The following is an 18538-nucleotide window of genomic DNA, read 5'->3' as shown; positions in this document are numbered from 1 at the left end:
GAATGGGGAAATATTTTGCAGCCCAGGGGCCACATTCCCTTCTGGACCACCACCTGTGGGCCATATGCCAATGGTGGGTGGGGCCACAGGCAAAAAGAGGTGGAGCAACGAGTGTGAATTTCACCTTTGTTCATGAGAATCCTGATCAGAGTTCAAGGACATGTTCCGGCCAGGCAAAATCATGTGAAGCAGGGGCAGTAGAGGGTGTGGTCTGGAGAAGGAGTGTGGCCTAGGGAGTGTTCCAAGGACCAGTTAGGGAAAGTTGGAGGGCTGCATCCAGCCTCTGATTCCTGAGGAGTCCTACCACTGCTCTAAAAATTCCATATCAATTTGAACAGGCAAGCAACGCTAAATAGGTAGGGGATGTGGGTTCACTGGATTGGGCTCAAACTCAAGCTTAGTCTATGTTTTCAGCAGCATCAGATAGTTGATTGGTCTCTACCACTTGCAGACCAGAGAGGGATGCCAATTTTGAATAGGCTTATCCAATCTTTAAAACACAGAGATCTACACAGAGTTCCCTGAAAGCAGAAAACTAGCAGATCAGAGAGGTCTTGACCTAGCTCTTTGCCTGCCATGCTAGTCTTTTATGTGCAGGGAAAGTTTGGGTTTTTTTAACATTAGTGTATAGAACCATTAAGAAAAAAGGTGCTGTCTTGCATGCTGCCCCAAGTAGTGCCATGCATTCATCTACAAGTATTTTGCCACCCTTTATTCTGTAAAGTTGTGTAGTGTCGACCAAATCTCAGCCCAGGGTAGAGCTGTGACTTCGTGATGCTTTCACTTCCTAGACATGTCATGACTCGGTCCCATGTTTGCCACTTCATAAGCAAATATCCTCTTGGTTGCAGGCTTGTGTATGTTGTTGGAAGGGAGCTGGGCCTCACAGCATGCCAAATGTAATTCCCCATGCCAGTTTGCTCACATTGGTTGACCCTTAACCAGACCAGGTGAAGGGGCCCCTGAAATGAAAGTACTGCAGATAAGTGTGTGTGTGTGTGTGTGTGTGTGTGTGTGTGTTTGCACATGTGTGTGTGCTTAGAATCCCCTGGCTCTCCTTTGTGCCATGGCAGGAAATACGTTTTCATTCCTGTGTTGCCGTGTATGTAGATGCCTACTTTTCATACAGCAGAAATGCTTTTATTACCAATTCCTAAGTAGCCCTATGCATTTGGTGTACAAGTGGAAAGAGGTTTAGATTTAGACAGGGGTGAGTCTAATCCCCATGCAGGCACAAAGCTTGCTTTCTCAGCATAACCTACATCGCAGGATGGTTGTGAAGGTAAAACTTTGTCTCATTGGAGGGAGGAGATATATTTTGAAGCACAGTGCAACCAGACATCTAGGAGATTTCCCAATACTGATCCTGAGCATCGAAACACAAGGCTACAAACAAACTATTTAAAACTGCAAGAAAAAGCAGGATCCTTGAATCTCTGTATAGACCTCTCCTGGCTGCCTTAGGGACTAGAAACTTGGGTTTTTCTTTAGAAAGTGAGCAGAGTCTGAGAATTCTGAATGCTCAGTAGTACTGGGTTTATTCTTTGCCCAGTGTAATGATTGAATACACACATCCCTGTTCTTGGCTCCCTAAAGAGCCCTCCCTTTCCTCCTGTTATCTTCAGCCCTTTTGATAGAAAGGGGGAGGGGGCTGAGGAAGTGCTCTGGAAGAGAGAGATCTTGGTTCCTCCAACACCCTCCCTCCCTGCTGCCCTCAAGGGCTCTGTGGATCCCTGCTGTGCACAGCTACTGCCTCCCTGACCCTTCTCACTCCACATCTGGCCAAGAGTTGCCTGGAAACAGCGAAGCAGAGGTGGGGAGGGGAGCGAAAGAAGGAGTGTTCTCATAAGAAGCGGGTGGGAGTGTATGGAAAATCAGGAGGAAAGCCAGGTCTGCGGCAGACATGGGAGTCCTTCCTTCTTACCCGTACTGGACAGTGTCAGGAAGTTTGGAGGCAGGGGACGGAAAAATCGGAGAATCTAAAAAATGAAGCAAAAACAGCACTTTTGAAAAGATCTGAGCCGATCTAAGGCGGAAGGGTGATGGTCCTTCACAAAGTGGGGAGGAGGAGAGAGGAGTCTGCTGAATGGTGCAGATGGCTCCTGTAGGTGCAACATGGCAAAGCCTGCCAAAGAACTGAGGTCACTTCCTGTAGAGGCGCTCTGAGCTGTGGAGCCCTCCTGGAGCTGAGTGAGGGGGAAGGCTGTGCCTCGCTAGCCGGCTGGCTGGGGCCTGCAGTGGAAAAGGTTTCAGTGCCAAGACTGAAGGGAAGAGGAACAAGAAGAGGCTGGACATACAGTATGTGAAACAACATGGGAAATATGTTTATGGGTGGGGGGTTGAGAGTGCAGGCACAGGAGGAGAGAATGGAAGGAGGCTGGACTGCCTCCCTCCCAGCCGCCCAGTTGAAGAGGCACATCTTGACCCATACTTCTCCATCTCCAAAAATACAATGTGAGCCTCACTGAGTGATAATGCAGCATAGCGCATACCTGTGGATCTGCCATTCCGTTCTCTGCCCTTCTTGTTTCGTAAGGAATGGTGTGCGTTGGGAGTCAAAGCCATTAATGCCTTCCCCCTCCCACATGCAGGTTAACCCTTTCCCATATTAGCATCTTTCCAAATACAAATAAATAGCTCAGAGTACCCATCACCTTGCATGAGGTGGTAAATCGCCCTGTGATCCTCAGATGAAGGGCAGTGTAGAAATGTAATTAATGATAATAAATAATCCAGACAGAGTTTAGCATTATTTTAAAACAATTACTGGGATTTCAGCAGCAGAGACTTTAATTCCCATATTGAAATCTGTAGGATTTGAAAATATGTTTAACTGTGCTTTGGTTGAGGCCCATTGTACTGATTAAGCTTTTTCTTTTAGGGGGAAAAGTCAGGATAGCATGCCACTTATCATTTACCCATGCACCCTTATGTTTTGGCTAAAAGAATTGTACCACTTGCTACATCAACATATTATGGTTGAGTAGAGCTATATCTCCCTTCCATTCTCTTTATTGCAGTATTTATTTCAAGTGGAAACTGCAGCAAAATTTTGCAGTGTGGAATGTTCCTGTTCAAAAAGCCTGCCAGCCATGTCCTTTCCCGGGATAGTCTATTCTCCCTCCCTACTAGTTTTCTCTACCCTGCCCCCCCAGCCCATCAGCATTCCATGCCCATAGAGCACACTCCGTCCTCATTGAACTTTTGTTGGGAGTGCCTCCCCACAACATCAAGCAGAATTTGTCTTCTTCTAAATTTGTGTTTTTTCTGTATTCTTTGTTGTTGTCACTTCTCTCCTGTGCATGGGTGGTGCTGTTTTGGCTACAAAAGGATAAGCACTTGGCTAATGCATTTGCTATTAGTATATAACAGTGGTGTGGAACTTGCTGCCCTCCAGATGTTGCTGAGCTGCAGCTTCAAACATCTCTGACCATTGACCAAGCTGGCTGGGCTGATGAGAGATGTCCAACAATATCTACAGATCCATAGGTTCCCTACTCCTGGTATATAGGATGTATCTGATTGTTTTATTTCTTTAAGATAGTTGCATGCTGCATCTCCCGCTCTCAGAACGGCATGAAAAACCAACACTTTGTAATGCAGAAGGCAGCTGTAAATTAAAAGCATTAAACAGTATGCAATTGCATTTTTGCAGCACAGAGTGGGACAGGGAGAAAGGAGGCATTCTGTTGAGCTGGGCTGGCTTGTTCTCAGGGGAAATGTTCTTCCCTTCTGTGCTTGCTGTGGCTCAGCCTCTTTCTCCAGCACCAGGCCTGGAACCATCTCAGCCTCCTTTTAGTGCAGCCTGCAAGCCTGGAGCTGCTACCCACCAGACTGGAGCCTGAGGGCATAACCACATGGCATTTTCCCATCAGGGCTTGGATGCACTCATTCAGAATGGCAACTGTGCCAATCCCCCATTGGTCCACATGGCAGGTTTTGCAGAGTAGAGATGGGGATCATTGGGTCAGTGGAGATGGCGCAGTCCACCCAGAGAAATTGCATGTAACCTTGGTGGGGGCTGCTTCCCACCTCCAGCTTAGCTCTTTAACAAGAAATTCCTTCAACACGTTCCTGTGTTTCCCAGTTGTACATTGCAATATTCAGCCACAGAATCAGTGGAAGTGTCAAGACTAGGCTGCATTAGTGAATTTCTCTGAATCTAGATCTGGAGAATAACATTTCCAGTCCAGGACCCCTTTGGTCAGGAGCTGGGAAAGAGAATTTACCAGGAGAGGCACGCGGCCATTATTTATAGTAGGCCAGGCCAGGCCAGAGGCTTTGTGCTACCTACTAATGACAAGGGTTGATATTTCACACACTCTATTTCCGAAGTCCTGAAGAACATGCATATGGTCCATCTAGCTCAGTATCTTCTTCTCACAGTGGCCAACTAGATGTCTGTGGGAAGCCTACAAGCTGGACCAGAGTTCAACAGCACTGCCCCACTTGTGAGCCCCAGCAAATGGTATTCAGAGATATACTGCCTCCCAACAGCTGAGGCAGAAAGTAGCCACTTTGGCTAGTAGCCACTGACAGTCTTATCCTCCATGAATTTATGTCTACTCTTTTAAAGCCATGCAGGTTGGTGGCCATCACTACTTCTTGAGGGGACTAATTCCATAGTTTAACCAGGGCAAAGACCTTGCTAGGTCACAGCTGTCAGAAACAGCTCTATCTGTGTGCATTTGCTCCATGTGGTGAATCACAAGTTGTTCCTGCAACACTTATGGGGCAAGTGTCCCAATGCCTACCACTGTCAGCGCTTTTACAGAAAGTCCTTGCAACACACTGGACTGGTGGATTCTTTGTTCTATTCCGTTTTTAACAAATAATAGAACTGACAGAACCACACAAAAGGAGTTAGAATATATTCTCTTAGCTGTGAGATATACAGTGTAAAGTATAAATACCTGAACTCATTAAATGTGCTTCCTGGGGAACCATGCACAACTTCCAATCTGGTGGAATCTTGACCCACCAGTTGGGAGTCTCTGGACTGGAAACATACCTTGTTAAAAACTGAAAGGCAAAAAGTTTCTCATATCACTCATTGAGGTTTTAAAGGAAACTGCCCAGGTTTTGGGAAACAAGGTTAAATCATCATACAAGGGCACACACCAGGCTAGTTGGCTTTAAAACACAGGGTGCATAATGACGAAACATTGCTTGAGCAGTAGGACGCTCTGGAAGCGCATTCAGTACAGTCTGTTTTAAACAAAACAGATTTTCTCCCAGGTCAAACTTAGGCGAAATTGCTTCTTCTGCTTTGCAACAGAAGTGGGTTGTGCACAGCGCTGATGGTCCAGTGTTTGTGGCAATATGAATCTACCTTCCCACCCCAACCCCCAGTTCTGTTACTTAAAAACAACAACAATATTTTAAAAGCCTTGAATTGAGTTTCATTGACGTGAACTTACGACACTTGCCATAAAAAGGCAGATAGCCTGTCTGAAACATGGGGAAAGAGGCAAAACAAATGACTAATCAGTGTTTGAACTGGTGGCATGTACCCCTGCAGATCCAAACTGTAAAGGTCAGAGAAGGTATGTATTTGTGCACAGTCACAGATTCAAGCACCCTGTTGTTCAAAGAGAGCACAATGCACCAGGAGCTTTTTCAGCACATCTTGTGGAACATCTCATAAGTAGTTTATTTCAGAATGAAGGCAGGTCTAACACCACAGATAGTTTAACAAAGTCCCTCCCCACAGGCTCATTACAAAGACTCGTCTTCCTCTTTTGGGAATGGCCTCTGCTAAACTAGCTCTGCAAATTTCCAGCATGGTGAATATAGACTGGGGAGAAGGCAGCGGAAGAAAGTACCAATTGTCTAGCACCTATAATATGGCCAGCATATCTCTCTCACTCCAGTTCCTCCATCGGTATTGCAAACTTTAATGATGTTTCATGAAGTATGGAGAATGGATGCAAAAACAAACATTCATGAACCAGTTTTTAAAAAATGCAAACATAACAATGGAAAGGGCAAGGCGGGGGATGTGCTTCCATTGTACGTTTTGACTGTATGACTTAAGAGAGGAGAAGTCTCAACCATCTCAGCCCATAGCGGCCACAGGAAAGTGCTGACCTCTGCTGACTTCCAGCCACTTCCGTGGCAGTGCTGTGAAAAGATCCAGCTGGCACATGTGGTACTCGGTCTGCATCCTGCCATTGGCATCCTGCCAGCACCACATGTGTAGAGTGGTTTGTGGCAGTGTGTAAAAACAGAGCCAGACTTTGATTATCACTGGAAGTAATCCCACCACTTCCATTGTTAACCTCTGAGCACCATCAGAAGTTTGGGCTTCTGATTTACGCCCATTGCAACTAATATAAATCTAGCAACAACAACAAAGTTACCTTCAAAGTTGCTTTTACCTTGGTGGTATCAGTTGCCCTATAAATGGGAAAGCAAAGTTGGTTTATGGCCCTGGAAACAGAAAGTAAGGCCCCCTGGCAAGCTATCCAGTTCTTCCTTTGTTATGTGTGTTTGTATCCACTAATGGCTGAGTAAGGTGAAAGATTTGCAGGAGTCTTTGCCAACCTGATGCCCTCTGGATGTTTTGGACTACAACTCCCATCAGCCCCAGCTCTCCTGGATCCTCAGTTAAAGAGGCTGGTGAGAAAGGAAAGTCCCAATGGCTCTTTCTGCCATTTTGGGAATGTATTTCTTACCTTGAGCAAAACTTACTTTTATATTTTATGTCCTCTACTTTTTATTCATAGCCTGTCCTACCAATAAGAGCTCAAGATGCTAGTGTTGTTTTTTAAAAAAGAATATTGCTGCATAAACACATCACTTACACAACAGTAAACTTTTAATATGTGTTTTTATTATTTTAAAGTTTACTGTTTTGTTGAACTTAATTGTGCTGTTATTCCCCACCCCCCACTCCAGGGCACTCAGACATCTTAGTAATCAAGGACTCTATCTAGCTTAGTAGTAAAGTACTCCTTTGCATGCAGAAGATCCCTGATTCCCCCTCTGGCATCCCCACTTGAAAGGCTCAGGCACAGGTAATATGAAAGACCTCTCTGTTTCTGAGACCCCGGAGAGCTGCTGCCAGTCAAAGCAGACAATACTTGGCTAGATGGACAAATAAACTGACCTAGTGTAAGGCAGATTACTACGTTCCTATACTTACCAGACCATTCTGGATTGAATCTGGAACATTTTGAATGCAAGGCAGATCTTCAGCACTGATCTACAGCCCCTGACTCATATTCCCACGCATAATTGCATGGGGGTATACAGTGTGTTTGAACCAGGCAGCTTGGCTGATCTCTGATTATCATATGATATTCTTTCTTTTATATCTATCTATCCATCTACTTATTTGAAAATTATATTCCACCCTTCTAATGCATATGCATGAGTCAGGGTGACTTACAACAATTAAAAATCACAATATCATAATAAAACAATAAAAACAATATAAAATGGAGACAGGCTCAGCAGATAAAAACTGAGTTCATCCCATTAAAACAGTTTACCTACCAAGCAACGCAAAAAACTCTATTTGCCTGGCAGTATTTAGGGAGCCAGTCTCAGTATTTAGGGTCTGAAACACACACCACACAGCTTAGTTAGAGCCAGCTCAGATTTCCTTAAGGAGTTTGGACTGTACAATTTTTAACTCCAATTATTTATTCATTAGATTTGCATACTACCCTTTATACATAAAATTCAAGGCAGTTCACAATATAAAATTACAATATAAAAAACACAATATATATAATATAAAGAAGAAGAAAACCAAACCAATAATCTCCCCTCCCACAACACATTTGAAAGGGTATCAGATGTCACTCAATCAAAGGACTTTTGCCTTGTGCCTAAATGTGTCTAATGAAGGTGCCAGATGAACTTCCCTGGAGAGAGCATTCCACAAATGGGGAGCCACTGCAGAAGAGGCCCATTCTTATGTTGCCACCCTCTGGACCTCTCATGGAAGAGGCACATGAAGAAGGGCCTCAGAAGATGATCTCAGGGTACAGGTAGGTTCATATGGAGAGAGGCAATCCCTGAGACTATAATGACCAAATGCTCCTCCACAACAACCCTCTGTACACAGAAAAGTAGCTCTTAAGAGAATCTTAGAATCTCTTCCCACTAACATGCTAGGCTTCCGTCAGCAGGGAATGCTTTTGAATGAAGGAACATTCCGTCATATGAGCCTCTACCGACAGTCTAAAGTGATGCAATTCAGGCATAAGAAGAGCCTTGCTGGATCAGACCAAATGCCAATCCAATCCTGCCTTCTTTTCTCACAGTTGCCAACCAGATGCCCATGGGAAGACAATATGGTTGCTCAACCCTGTGAGGACTAGGCCTTCGAGAGAACCAGGACCTGTCCCTACCATTAGGCAGAGATAGGGCTGCCATATATTGAAGCACAGAAAAGAGGACAGTCCGAGCCACTGCCAGCCCAAGCTGGGGAAAGAGGCGCGTGGGCATGTGGGCTGCCGCCATGCCTGCACCCCTTTCCCTAGCTCGGGTTGGCAGTGGCCACTGCGTGCAGAGCAGCCCAAACCTGAGCTGCCACACCCGAGCCGAAAAACTCCCCCCAAAAGCCAGACATTTCCTTTAAAATGTAAAAATCCCCCTGGATGGGAATATTGGCCCCCCAAAAGAGGATGTGTCCAGGATTTCCCAGATGTATGGCAACCCTAGGCAGAGATTGTGGAAGCTGATGCTCAGGCGGCCAGTAGTTGGATCATCTCTAGGACCACCTCTACCCAATGAAGCAACCTAGACCCTGCACTCTTCATCTGAGATCCTTCTCTGTCTGCCTCCTCCCAAGGGAGGTGCAGAGGATAGTGGCACAAAGCAGGGCTTCTCCGTGGTGGCTCTTTGGTTGATGAATGCTCTCCCTGGGAAGCCATGGCTGGTTCCATCACTACCTGTGTTAAGGTGCCAGGCAAAAACATGTTTATTCAGCTAGGCCTTTGGACCTTAATTTCCTGCATATATTCTAAGAGGGGAGGTTGAGTTGGACCTGCTCCTTTATTTGTATTACAGTGTCCATTTGGGGTTCTTCTTCCTCTACATTTTCTATTTGTTTCCAGGGCTTGGTTTTTGGGGTGTGTTTTTTTTTAAAAAAAACTACTGATAAATATAACAAATAACTGCAACAACAGTAGGTGACACCAACTAATCCTGCTGTTGCCACCATTCTCTGCAGAGGCAACACTGAGACTCAGGAGGAGGATGCAAGCAGTCGGTGCCACTCCCAGAATGGCTGTGTGTAAGCTGGGCGCTGGCTGAAGGCAGGCTGAACTTGCCCAAATGGACCAGTCTCTACTGGGGAGAGCGAAACAGCCCACCCAGGCTTTGTGGTGTCATGACAGGACAGCAAATTATTACTGGGCTGTTTTGTTTGTTTTGTTTTTTAGTGCCGGGTGGGGCACTTGTGGAGTTTTCTATCTCAGGTGCCACAAAAGTATGACGGTCTTTGGGTGCTGTGTTTTTGGGCTGGTGGGGTTGGAGCAGAGGACGAAGACGCCATTTGCTGCTCGCCTCCAACAGGAAAGCCTGCAAAGACAGAGACGATACACATGTTCTGCTTCATGTGTAGTCATAGCTCCCTTGGCCTCAGCGTAGGCCGGTTATCATCCGTGCGGCCAGTCTGAAGCAAGGCTTCCCCAGACAGACTAGGGTTGCCACAGTCTGAGGGAGGAGGCTCGTTTGAAGTGGAGGCCGGCCCTTTGGGGCTAGGCTGGAATGATGAATGTTCAGTTTGGGCCTCCCTTCTCCCTGCCAAGGGGAAAGTTGCACACAAAGAACTTCCATTCTTTTCCTCAGCGTCACTCTCTTTCTCTGTGTCCTTCCTTCCTTCTTTCCTTCCTTCTGTCACCCTTTCTTCCAGAGTGTGGGGAGGCACAGACTGTGTAACTGATACTATATATAAAAAGGGGGGGGGACCCTTCTGGTGCCAGGTGTGCGTTCCCTCAGCCGGCTCTGGGCAAGGAAAGTGCTCTGCTGCTGTCACACAAAAAGGGGAACTGCACAAAGAGGGCTTTCTGTCAGGCCAGAGAAGTAGCGCAGCCAGGTCAGAAAGTTTAAACGGAAAGTGGGAATAACTTTGGGAGGGGGTTTTAACCATTTGACAGACATGGCGGCTTGGAAGGGGATCTGTAGCTCATCAGGGACACCTAGTGGAGACGTGACTGCAAGAGCCTGTAGCCAAAAATGACTTGTGCTACATATACCAGATACTTGACTTTCTGTTAATACATCCAGAATATCTGCCTTCCTCCACCATCATAACAACCCATGCTTATAGTTTCCATTTCTCCCATTGGCATGCATCTGAAATACCCACTTTTTTATTTTTTTTATTTCTGTCAGAGTTACCCACCTCCACTCTGAACAGAGGCTCTGAGCTTTTAAATGACAGACAGAAATAAAAACAATTCAATTCCCTCATGACTGCACCTGTTGAATGTCTGCCTGTCTGAATGTGAGTGAAAGCTAGGTAGTAAGAGCTACCTGATCCACATTAAAGAGTGCCTAAACACTCCTACCAGGCAGTAACCACCACTGAGCTCAATGGCGCTTCTGAGTAAGCAGTCATAGTTAAAATCTTCATAAGATGAAGCAGCCATGTTTGGGAGAGGTGGATTTTCCTCAGAATCTCCACTGTAGTGGAACCTCACAATGACTTGTTTTATTCCCTTTGAGAATCAGGGCCAAAACAGGCATGATGTGGGAGAGTTGTTATATTTGCCTATAAAGCAGCCAGGGGTGAATTGAATGCTTAACCCTTTCCTTGGTGCCATATTCTCAATCTAAATAGCTCCCCCTCCCACTTAATTAGCTACAGAAATAGCTTCTATTAGCTCTGCATTAGAACGAAATGCAGATATCTGTGCTGTGGTAGTGTGTGTTTGTTTGTTTGTTTGTTACTTTAGGGGTAATAGCAGCATTTGAGGGATATTAGACAGCAAAAGCAACACTTGTTCTCTGAGCACATCTGCTCCAGTCTAAAAAGGGCATTGTAGCTGCTTTAAAGTGCTTGGGGGTTCCCCCTCCAAAAAAGAAATCCCCATCATACCTATTTTGGGGCCCGCAAGGGCGACTGGTGAAGTATAGAGCTGTTCCAGCAATTCGTTATCAGTCATAGCCCAGAAACACTGTTAAGAGCAACCCTCTCAAAAGAAGGTATTGGTTTGAGGTGAAAAGGCACAGTGCTAATGAGAGAGAACCCTTCTGAGGTGGGATAATAATCAGAACCACAGGTGGGACCAGCAAAATAATATGGTGGAGTGCTCCTGTGCAAGGTGTCAGCCGGCCATGCCTTCTTTCATTAAGTCACCTTTCCACCCCCACACTGCTTGTCTGTGCAGAACTGGGGCACCAAAAAACACAGAGGATATTTGTACAACTAAATGCCCAGCTGTAGATTTGGGTCCCTTGTTGCAGAACAAGATTGACATGAGTGAGCCACCGACAGGAAGGACTGCAAAGGGTGGCTCTGATTGTTCTCTAGGCTAAACTTCTTTTTTTTGTCTTCCTTCTCCACAGAGAACTCAAGTGTAACAGTAGGAACAGCAAAGCAGAAGGTGAGTTCTATGCTGTGGACTTTGTAATTTCACCCCACTCTTCTCTTGCAAAGCAGCAGTGAAACAAATGGTGCTGAGGACCCTTCTGTACAGGTCATTTGTTGTGTAACACATGCACATTTGTTCTCCTGCATTGGGCTCTGTCTGCATGGCTTTCATCTGGACAGGAATAGCCTAACTTCTGCCATCTATGCTCTGGTAACCCCTAGGTTAGATTACTGCAATGTGTGGTAAATGGGGCTGCTTCCGAAGACAATCCAGAAACTGGTGCAGAATTTGGCATCTAGGTTGATCACCAGGGCAAGATGGTTTGAGCATATAACACTAATCCTGACCCAATTGCACTGGCTGTCAATCAGTTTCTGGGCCAATTCAGGCTGCTGGCTTTGACCTATAATGCCTTAAACTGCTTAGGGCCACAATACCCCAAGGACCAGTTCTCCCCATGTGAGCCTACACTCAGACACTGTGCTCATCATCTGAGGACCATCTGGAGGGTGACAACATGAGAATGAGCCTTTTCTGCAGTGGCTTCCCATTTGTGGAATGCTCTCACCTACTGCCTTCACTACAAATTTTTAGGCACCGGGCAAAAACTTTCCTCTACATTAATCAGGACTTTATTTGTGGCCTTTTAGAAGTGGGTGGGATATTTTTAATGTATTTCTCTTTCCTCTTGGTTTTAACGTATCTATGTTGGGCTTATTGTCTGTCTTGTTTGTTTGTTTGTTTGTTTGTTTGGCCGTAAGTTGCTTTGGGTTGCCCTGGGCAAGATAAAATGACTTAACAAATTTAAATAATAACAATAATAGCGTCCTCCATGAAGCCCCAGAAGTGAATGCTGTCTTATATTGAAGTCTATCACACACTTCTACATGAACCAATTAACATGAAAAACTTAATGTCTCCTCTTTGCCTGTTCCAGGTCCAGGTTCCACGTTTGCAGATGTACATCCCAGCAACTGTTCTGCCAAGAGGCATGCTGGTGAAGAAGAATTTAGGAAGCGCCTGAAATCACAGGGCCCGTCAGTCCCACCAGCAGGAGGCGCCATCCGCAGTTCTTCTGATTACTCCCAAGAGCCAAAGTTATACCAGGCAGGGCACCCTGGTCAAAAGGTTTCAGCGTGTCTGGCTGAAAAAGCCTTGTCATTCAGCATGCTCAGCTTTCCTGAAGGTTCCTGTTCAGCATTAGGCCGTGAGCACAAGTCTAGCTCACTGCGTCATGCTGAGACGGCTGACCGGTACAAGAGCTTTCACGCCCATGGCAGCACCAAGGCAGAGGATTTGCCGTCGACCAATGTTCTGGGCTGCCCTGTTGACACCCGGGGCCTAGATGAGACAGCCACGCACGACAGAGCTGCCAAGACCTTCTCCAATGCCACTCTGGCCTCAGGAAGGTGCAACATTGACAACATCATCTCGCTGCTAAAGAGCAAGTGTGGAAATGGCCGTATCAACCTCTACCCTGTGGTGCAGCTCATAGACATCATGAAGGACATCAACCGCCTCTCCCAGGACCTGAAGAGCTGTGGTGTTCACCTGGACTGCAGTGGCCTAGAGCTTAACAGCCACCCACCACTCAACGAGGAAGGCCAGGATCAGGGCCTGCAGTACAGCTTCTACTCCTCACCCATGCTTGCCAGCAGCATCCGTAGCCCCGAGGAGGTAGCAGTGCAGGGCAGCACCAAAGCTGAGCTGCCCAAGCAGACCCGACCCACTGGCATCTGTGAAGGAGAGTCAGAGGGGGACACTCAGAGTGCCCAGTACCCAGCCACCCAGAGTAGCCCTGCTTTGAAGGCATCATCAAGCAGCATAGATGAAGCTAGCAGCTTGGAATCTGATACCACTGATTATCCCGAACTGGCTGATACAGATATCCTGAGCGAACTGGCTTCTTTGGCGTGCCCAGGCCCCCAGTTAATAGATCATCAACATCTGGAGCCCCACTCCCAGTTGCTGCAAAGCCAGGGGCTAGATTCAAGGTCCCAGTTAATTGGTTCACAGTCTCTGGAACACCAGCCTCAGCTAGTAGACTCTAAGTCTTTAGAGCCTCCTCCAGAACCGCTAGCATTGCAGACGGTGGAGCCACTGCCTGCGCCACTGGGGCTGCAGACTCTGGAGCATTTGGAGCTGCAGAATCTGGAGCCCTTGTCTGAATCACTATCACTTCAGTCCCTGGAACCCCTTTCTGAGCCACTAGGGCTCCAGTCTTTAGGGACTCTGGACCACCAATTGCTTGACTCCCAAGCCCAGCTTCTGGATCCAGAAGCCCAGCTGCTAGGCTCCCTGCCCAAGTTGTTAGACTCCCAGCCCCAGCTAGAGACAGACGAGTCCCTAGGAGCACATTCGCTGCAGCCCAGCTCCCACCTTGGAGGCTGCTCCCTGAGAGGAGTAGTAAGGCGAGGAGGAGGGCGGGGAAGGGATGATCACAGGAAATATGCTCTACGTAGAACAGATAAACCAAAGATGCTCTGCCGCCGGCGGAGAGGTGGCCGGGGCCGGCGGGCAGAGATTGTAGCTGAGAACAGAGTCCTCCCCATGGCTGTACCAGTGGAGGTGGTGATGGCACAACCAGATGAAGTCAGGATGCCGGTGACAGCAGAAGTGATGGAGCCCATCGTTTCCTCACTGGAACCTGAAGATGGCCAGAAACCAGCCGCCAACCTGCAGGTCCAAAAACCCAAGTGCCGTGGAGTGCGAAGGATGGTGGTGAAGATGGCCAAGATCCCTGTCTCCCTTGGGAGGAGGAACAAGACGACATACAAAGTGTCCTCTCTCAACAGCAACTTGAACCTGGAAGGCAAAGAGCTCACAACCTGCAGCTCATTGGAGCCGACTCCGCTGCTGAAGATGAAGAACAATGGTCGTAATGTGGTGGTGGTCTTTCCTCCAGGTGAAATGCCTATTATCCTGAAGCGCAAGCGGGGGAGACCCCCAAAAAACCTGATGCTGGGTCCCTGCAAACCCAAGGAACCCACCCCAGAAGTGAAAAAGCGGAGGAGGAGGAAACAGAAACTGGCATCACCACAGCCCTCCTATGTCGCCGACACCAATGATAGTAAAGCTGACTACTCTGATGTCCTGGCAAAGCTTGCCTTCCTAAACCGCCAGAGCCAGTGCTCGGCTCGTTGCTCCCCGCCTCGCTGCTGGACCCCAAGTGAGCCAGACTCCATCCACCAAGCCCCAGACACTCAAAGCATCTCCCACTTTTTGCACCGGGTCCAAGGTTTCCGCAGACGTGGTGGTAAAGGAGGCGGGTTTGGACGTGGAGGGGGCCACTCTGCCCGGTCACCTCGCTGCTCCTTTAGTGATTTTTTTGAAGGCATCGGCAAGAAGAAGAAGGCAGCCCCAGGGGCAGCCATGCATGCTGACCCTGTTCACCCACGAAAAAGGGGCCGGCCAGAGCCCGACTCCATGGAGAAGCCGAAGAGGAAGAGGCGGTCCCGCAAGAATGGGGCGCTGTTTCCTGAGCAAAACCTTGGCCAGAACTTCAGTGATGGGACCTCTGAGTGGGGCGGAGACAAAGAAAGTCTTTGGATGTCCCATCATGGACACCTCTCCAGCCAAGCCAACAGGAACTGCAGTTACCAAGACTCTCGGACCTTCCACTCTTCAACGCTGGAGTCAAGTTCATCCAGTAGGACTGGTTTTTATGGTGGGAGCAACCCATCATCACAGTCCGAGCTAAGCCAGGAGAGACAGAGCCTCTTCACAGGCTATTTCCGCTCCCTGCTGGATTCAGATGATTCCTCTGACTTGCTAGACTTTGCCCTCTCAAATACACGCTCTGAGTCACGGAAATCTGCTCCTTCGTACACGGCTCCTCCTAATGCCATCGCTACACAGAGGGGCATGGCATCTTACCCAAGCAGAGGGGGTAAAGTCACGCCCTCCTCCACCACCACTACTGCTACTACTGAGGCACCCTTTCACACAGCCATGACAAGCCGGCAGTCGTTCCCTCCCAGCCGATCAGCGGGATACAGCCTTTCTCAGGCTGCTTCGGAATGCCGCAGCACAGATGCCTTTCAGAAGCTGGCGCCTCTCTCAGCTGTCTCCAGGTCACCCACCGCCCACTCCACAGCAGCCTCCAGCTATGCACAGTACGGCAACTTCAGCAACAGTGGTGGGCAGAGCGTGACACCTTCTAGCTTGTTCCAGCAAGGGAAGCCATACCATGCCACACAGGACTGCCCCAACAACAAAGACTGCAGCTTCACGTATGGCAGTGGCAACAGCTTGCCCTCATCACCGAGCAGTGCCCATAGTGCCAGCTATGCCCAGCAGACTTCGGGGCCCAGCTTGCCATTGAATAAGGCCTCCTTCTTCAACAGCTCGGATCCCAGCCAGTTCTCCAGCTCCTCCCACACGCCCATGAGGTGCGACAGCCGGGCAAGCACTGTGTCCCCAGGTGGCTACATGGTCCCTAAGGGCTCAGTCTCCTTTCAGCCCTCCCCAGAGAACTGCCGGCAGTTTCCCAGTGCCTCCCAGTGGGCTTTCCGGCAAGGCTACAGCAACCTGGACTGGAACTCTGAAACCTTCAGCCAGCTTTACAACCCAGGCTTTGACTGCCATATCAACGAACCCAATGTTATCCTGGATATCTCCAACTACACACCCCAGAAGGCCAAGCAGCAGACCGTCTCTGAGACCTTCTCCGAGTCCTCATCGGACAGTACCCAGTTCAACCAGCCAGCTGGCTACAGAAGGGCCAACAGCGAGGCTTCGTCTAGTGAGGGCCAGTCCAGCCTCTCTAGCCTGGAGAAGCTGATGATGGACTGGAATGAGTCGTCTTCGGCCCCAGGTTACAACTGGAACCAGAGTGTCTTATTTCAGAGCAGCTCCAAGCCGGGACGTGGTAGGCGGAAGAAAGTGGACATATTTGATGCTGCTCACCTGAACTTCTCGACAGGTGCCTACCCCTCCAAGAGGGGCACGGGGGCCAGGCAGCCACGAGGCTCCCGAGGTGCCTGTGCCTCCAAGAAGGAGAGAGGCACTGGCAAGACCAAGTTCCCTACCAAATCCCAGCAAGTGAACCCCATGTTTCCAGACAGTACAGATTTGGGCCTGGACTACTACAGTGGAGACAGCAGCATGTCCCCACTGCCCTCCCAGTCGCGGGGCTTTGGGCTCAGCGAAAGGGACCCCTGCGACTTTGCTGGGCCCTATTCCATGAACCCCTCCACCCCTTCGGACGGCACCTTTGGGCAAGGCTTCCAGAGTGACTCCCCTGGCCTAGGGCAGGCAGACCTGGACAGCAAGCATTTCCCCGCCCTGCCCCACCAGCTTGCTGCCCCGCCCCCTCAGCAGACTGTGTTTGAAGCAAGCTTACAGAAAGCCTTCTCGCCCAACTGCTCCCCAACCCTGGCCTTCAAAGAGGACTTGAGGCCCAGCGACATCCGCAAGCTCCCGGCCTGCGACTCGCTCAAACACAGCATGCAAGGGGCTGGTGGCATGCCCCACCCAGCCGCGCACATGTCCTGCCGGGACCTGCCCATGTCCCAGCCACACTACGACTCGCCCAGCTGCAAAAACCCCAACTATTGGTACTCCCCCACCTCCAGCACCCGCAGCCCTCCATACGACAACAAAGCCGGGGTTGGGATGCTAGTGGACTTCATGGGGAGAAGCCCAGATGTCTCCTGCCTCAACCCCCACCTGACCAGCCCCCCCAACACCAACCCTTCCAAGAGCGAGAAGGAGCCTATGGACATGGCAAGGGCCCACCACCGAGGGGCCTACATTTGCCCCTTGATGAACGACTTGAATATCTCCCCAGTCCCAAGAGACTCTATGCTGCCGCTGCAGGACAACTATAGGTACCCCAGTTTTGCACCCCAAGGGCACCCCATCATGACTGCAGCCCAGAAGAGCGCGTTTTTGGGTCCAATGCTAGAGCAACATCCTGAGGACACATTCACAGTCACCTCATTGTAGTGTCATCTGAAGTGCCAACCAGACAACGAGGTTTTGTTTCAGGGTAGGTGCTGGAGGAAAAGGGGGGAGGGGGAGGGGACATGCTTTAGTGGGAGGAAGGGTGTCTTGGGCTTGTTGTGTAACTCAGCTTCATCACAGCTGTGCCAGGAAAGGGCTTCCTGGCACATGAAAGGTGGGACGAGGGGGAGTCAAGCCTGGGATGCACTGTGGCAAAGGGAGGGGAGAAAGGTGGTGGCTTTGAGATCCTTGAAGCCCCTTGCCTTAAAGCAGGTGTCTGTGTGCCAGCAGTTACTGTATAGGAATGAGGCCTTTGTATGACACGGGTGTGCATGTTATACAGCTGCAGGCAGAGGTGTAAATAAGCAGATATGTATTCTGCATTTTATGGCAAAATGTAGGCGAGATAACTCTGTGCTAATGATGACTTCACATGTAACAGCAAAATGCAGTTCAGTTCCCTGTGTCTTTGTCCCAGGTTGGCGTTATCGCTTTCTGTAACTTCTGTAGGGTGCTTATGGCTGTCTCCAAGAAGTCATGGACAGCAGAAGTTCCTGGACACACATTTTCAGACACACAAACGCCCTTCAGATATTATAGAAAGGATGCTGTCACACTGGGGTAGAAACACAGGGACCTGTGAATCGTCCCTCAAGTTAGCAAAAAGCAAAATGCTGTAAATATAGGAACTATGTGTACATAGCCTCTGCTTCCAGATGCATGCCTGAACTTGAAGGGCCTTTCACTACTTCCAAAATGCACTTCAGCCTGAGCTCTAAAGAACCTCTAGGTGAAAGAAGCTCCATGAATCAGGGGCAGGTATTGAGAATGCCTTTCTACAAGCTCTAGAGGTGAAAACTGTTAAGAGGAGATTTGGGGGTGATTTTAGAAAGGGAAAGTAGCTATAAAGCAAGATGGATCCAAGCTATTTGGTTTATTATATTTCTGTTATTGCTGTGTTAGCCACCTTGGGGACTATATGCAGAAAGGCAAGAAATAAACTGAATAAATAGATAAATAAATAATATTAAGGGAGG

General features: G+C 48.6%; 1 protein-coding gene across 1 annotated transcript in view; it reads left to right on the top strand.

Moving 5' to 3' along the window:
• AHDC1 (AT-hook DNA binding motif containing 1) overlaps nt 1–18538 on the top strand; it is a 199074-nt gene that overhangs the window by 170220 nt on the left and 10316 nt on the right. Inside the window, 2 exon segments of the mRNA XM_082231464.1 lie at nt 11530–11567; nt 12493–17547. Coding sequence (XP_082087590.1) covers nt 11530–11567; nt 12493–17504 — 5050 coding nt within the window. The 3' untranslated portion in view covers nt 17505–17547.

Source organism: Podarcis vaucheri (genome assembly GCF_965113315.1).
Source record: "Podarcis vaucheri genome assembly, chromosome: 7".
Lineage (NCBI taxonomy): Eukaryota > Metazoa > Chordata > Lepidosauria > Squamata > Lacertidae > Podarcis > Podarcis vaucheri.
This window is presented reverse-complemented; position numbering and strand designations above follow the sequence as displayed.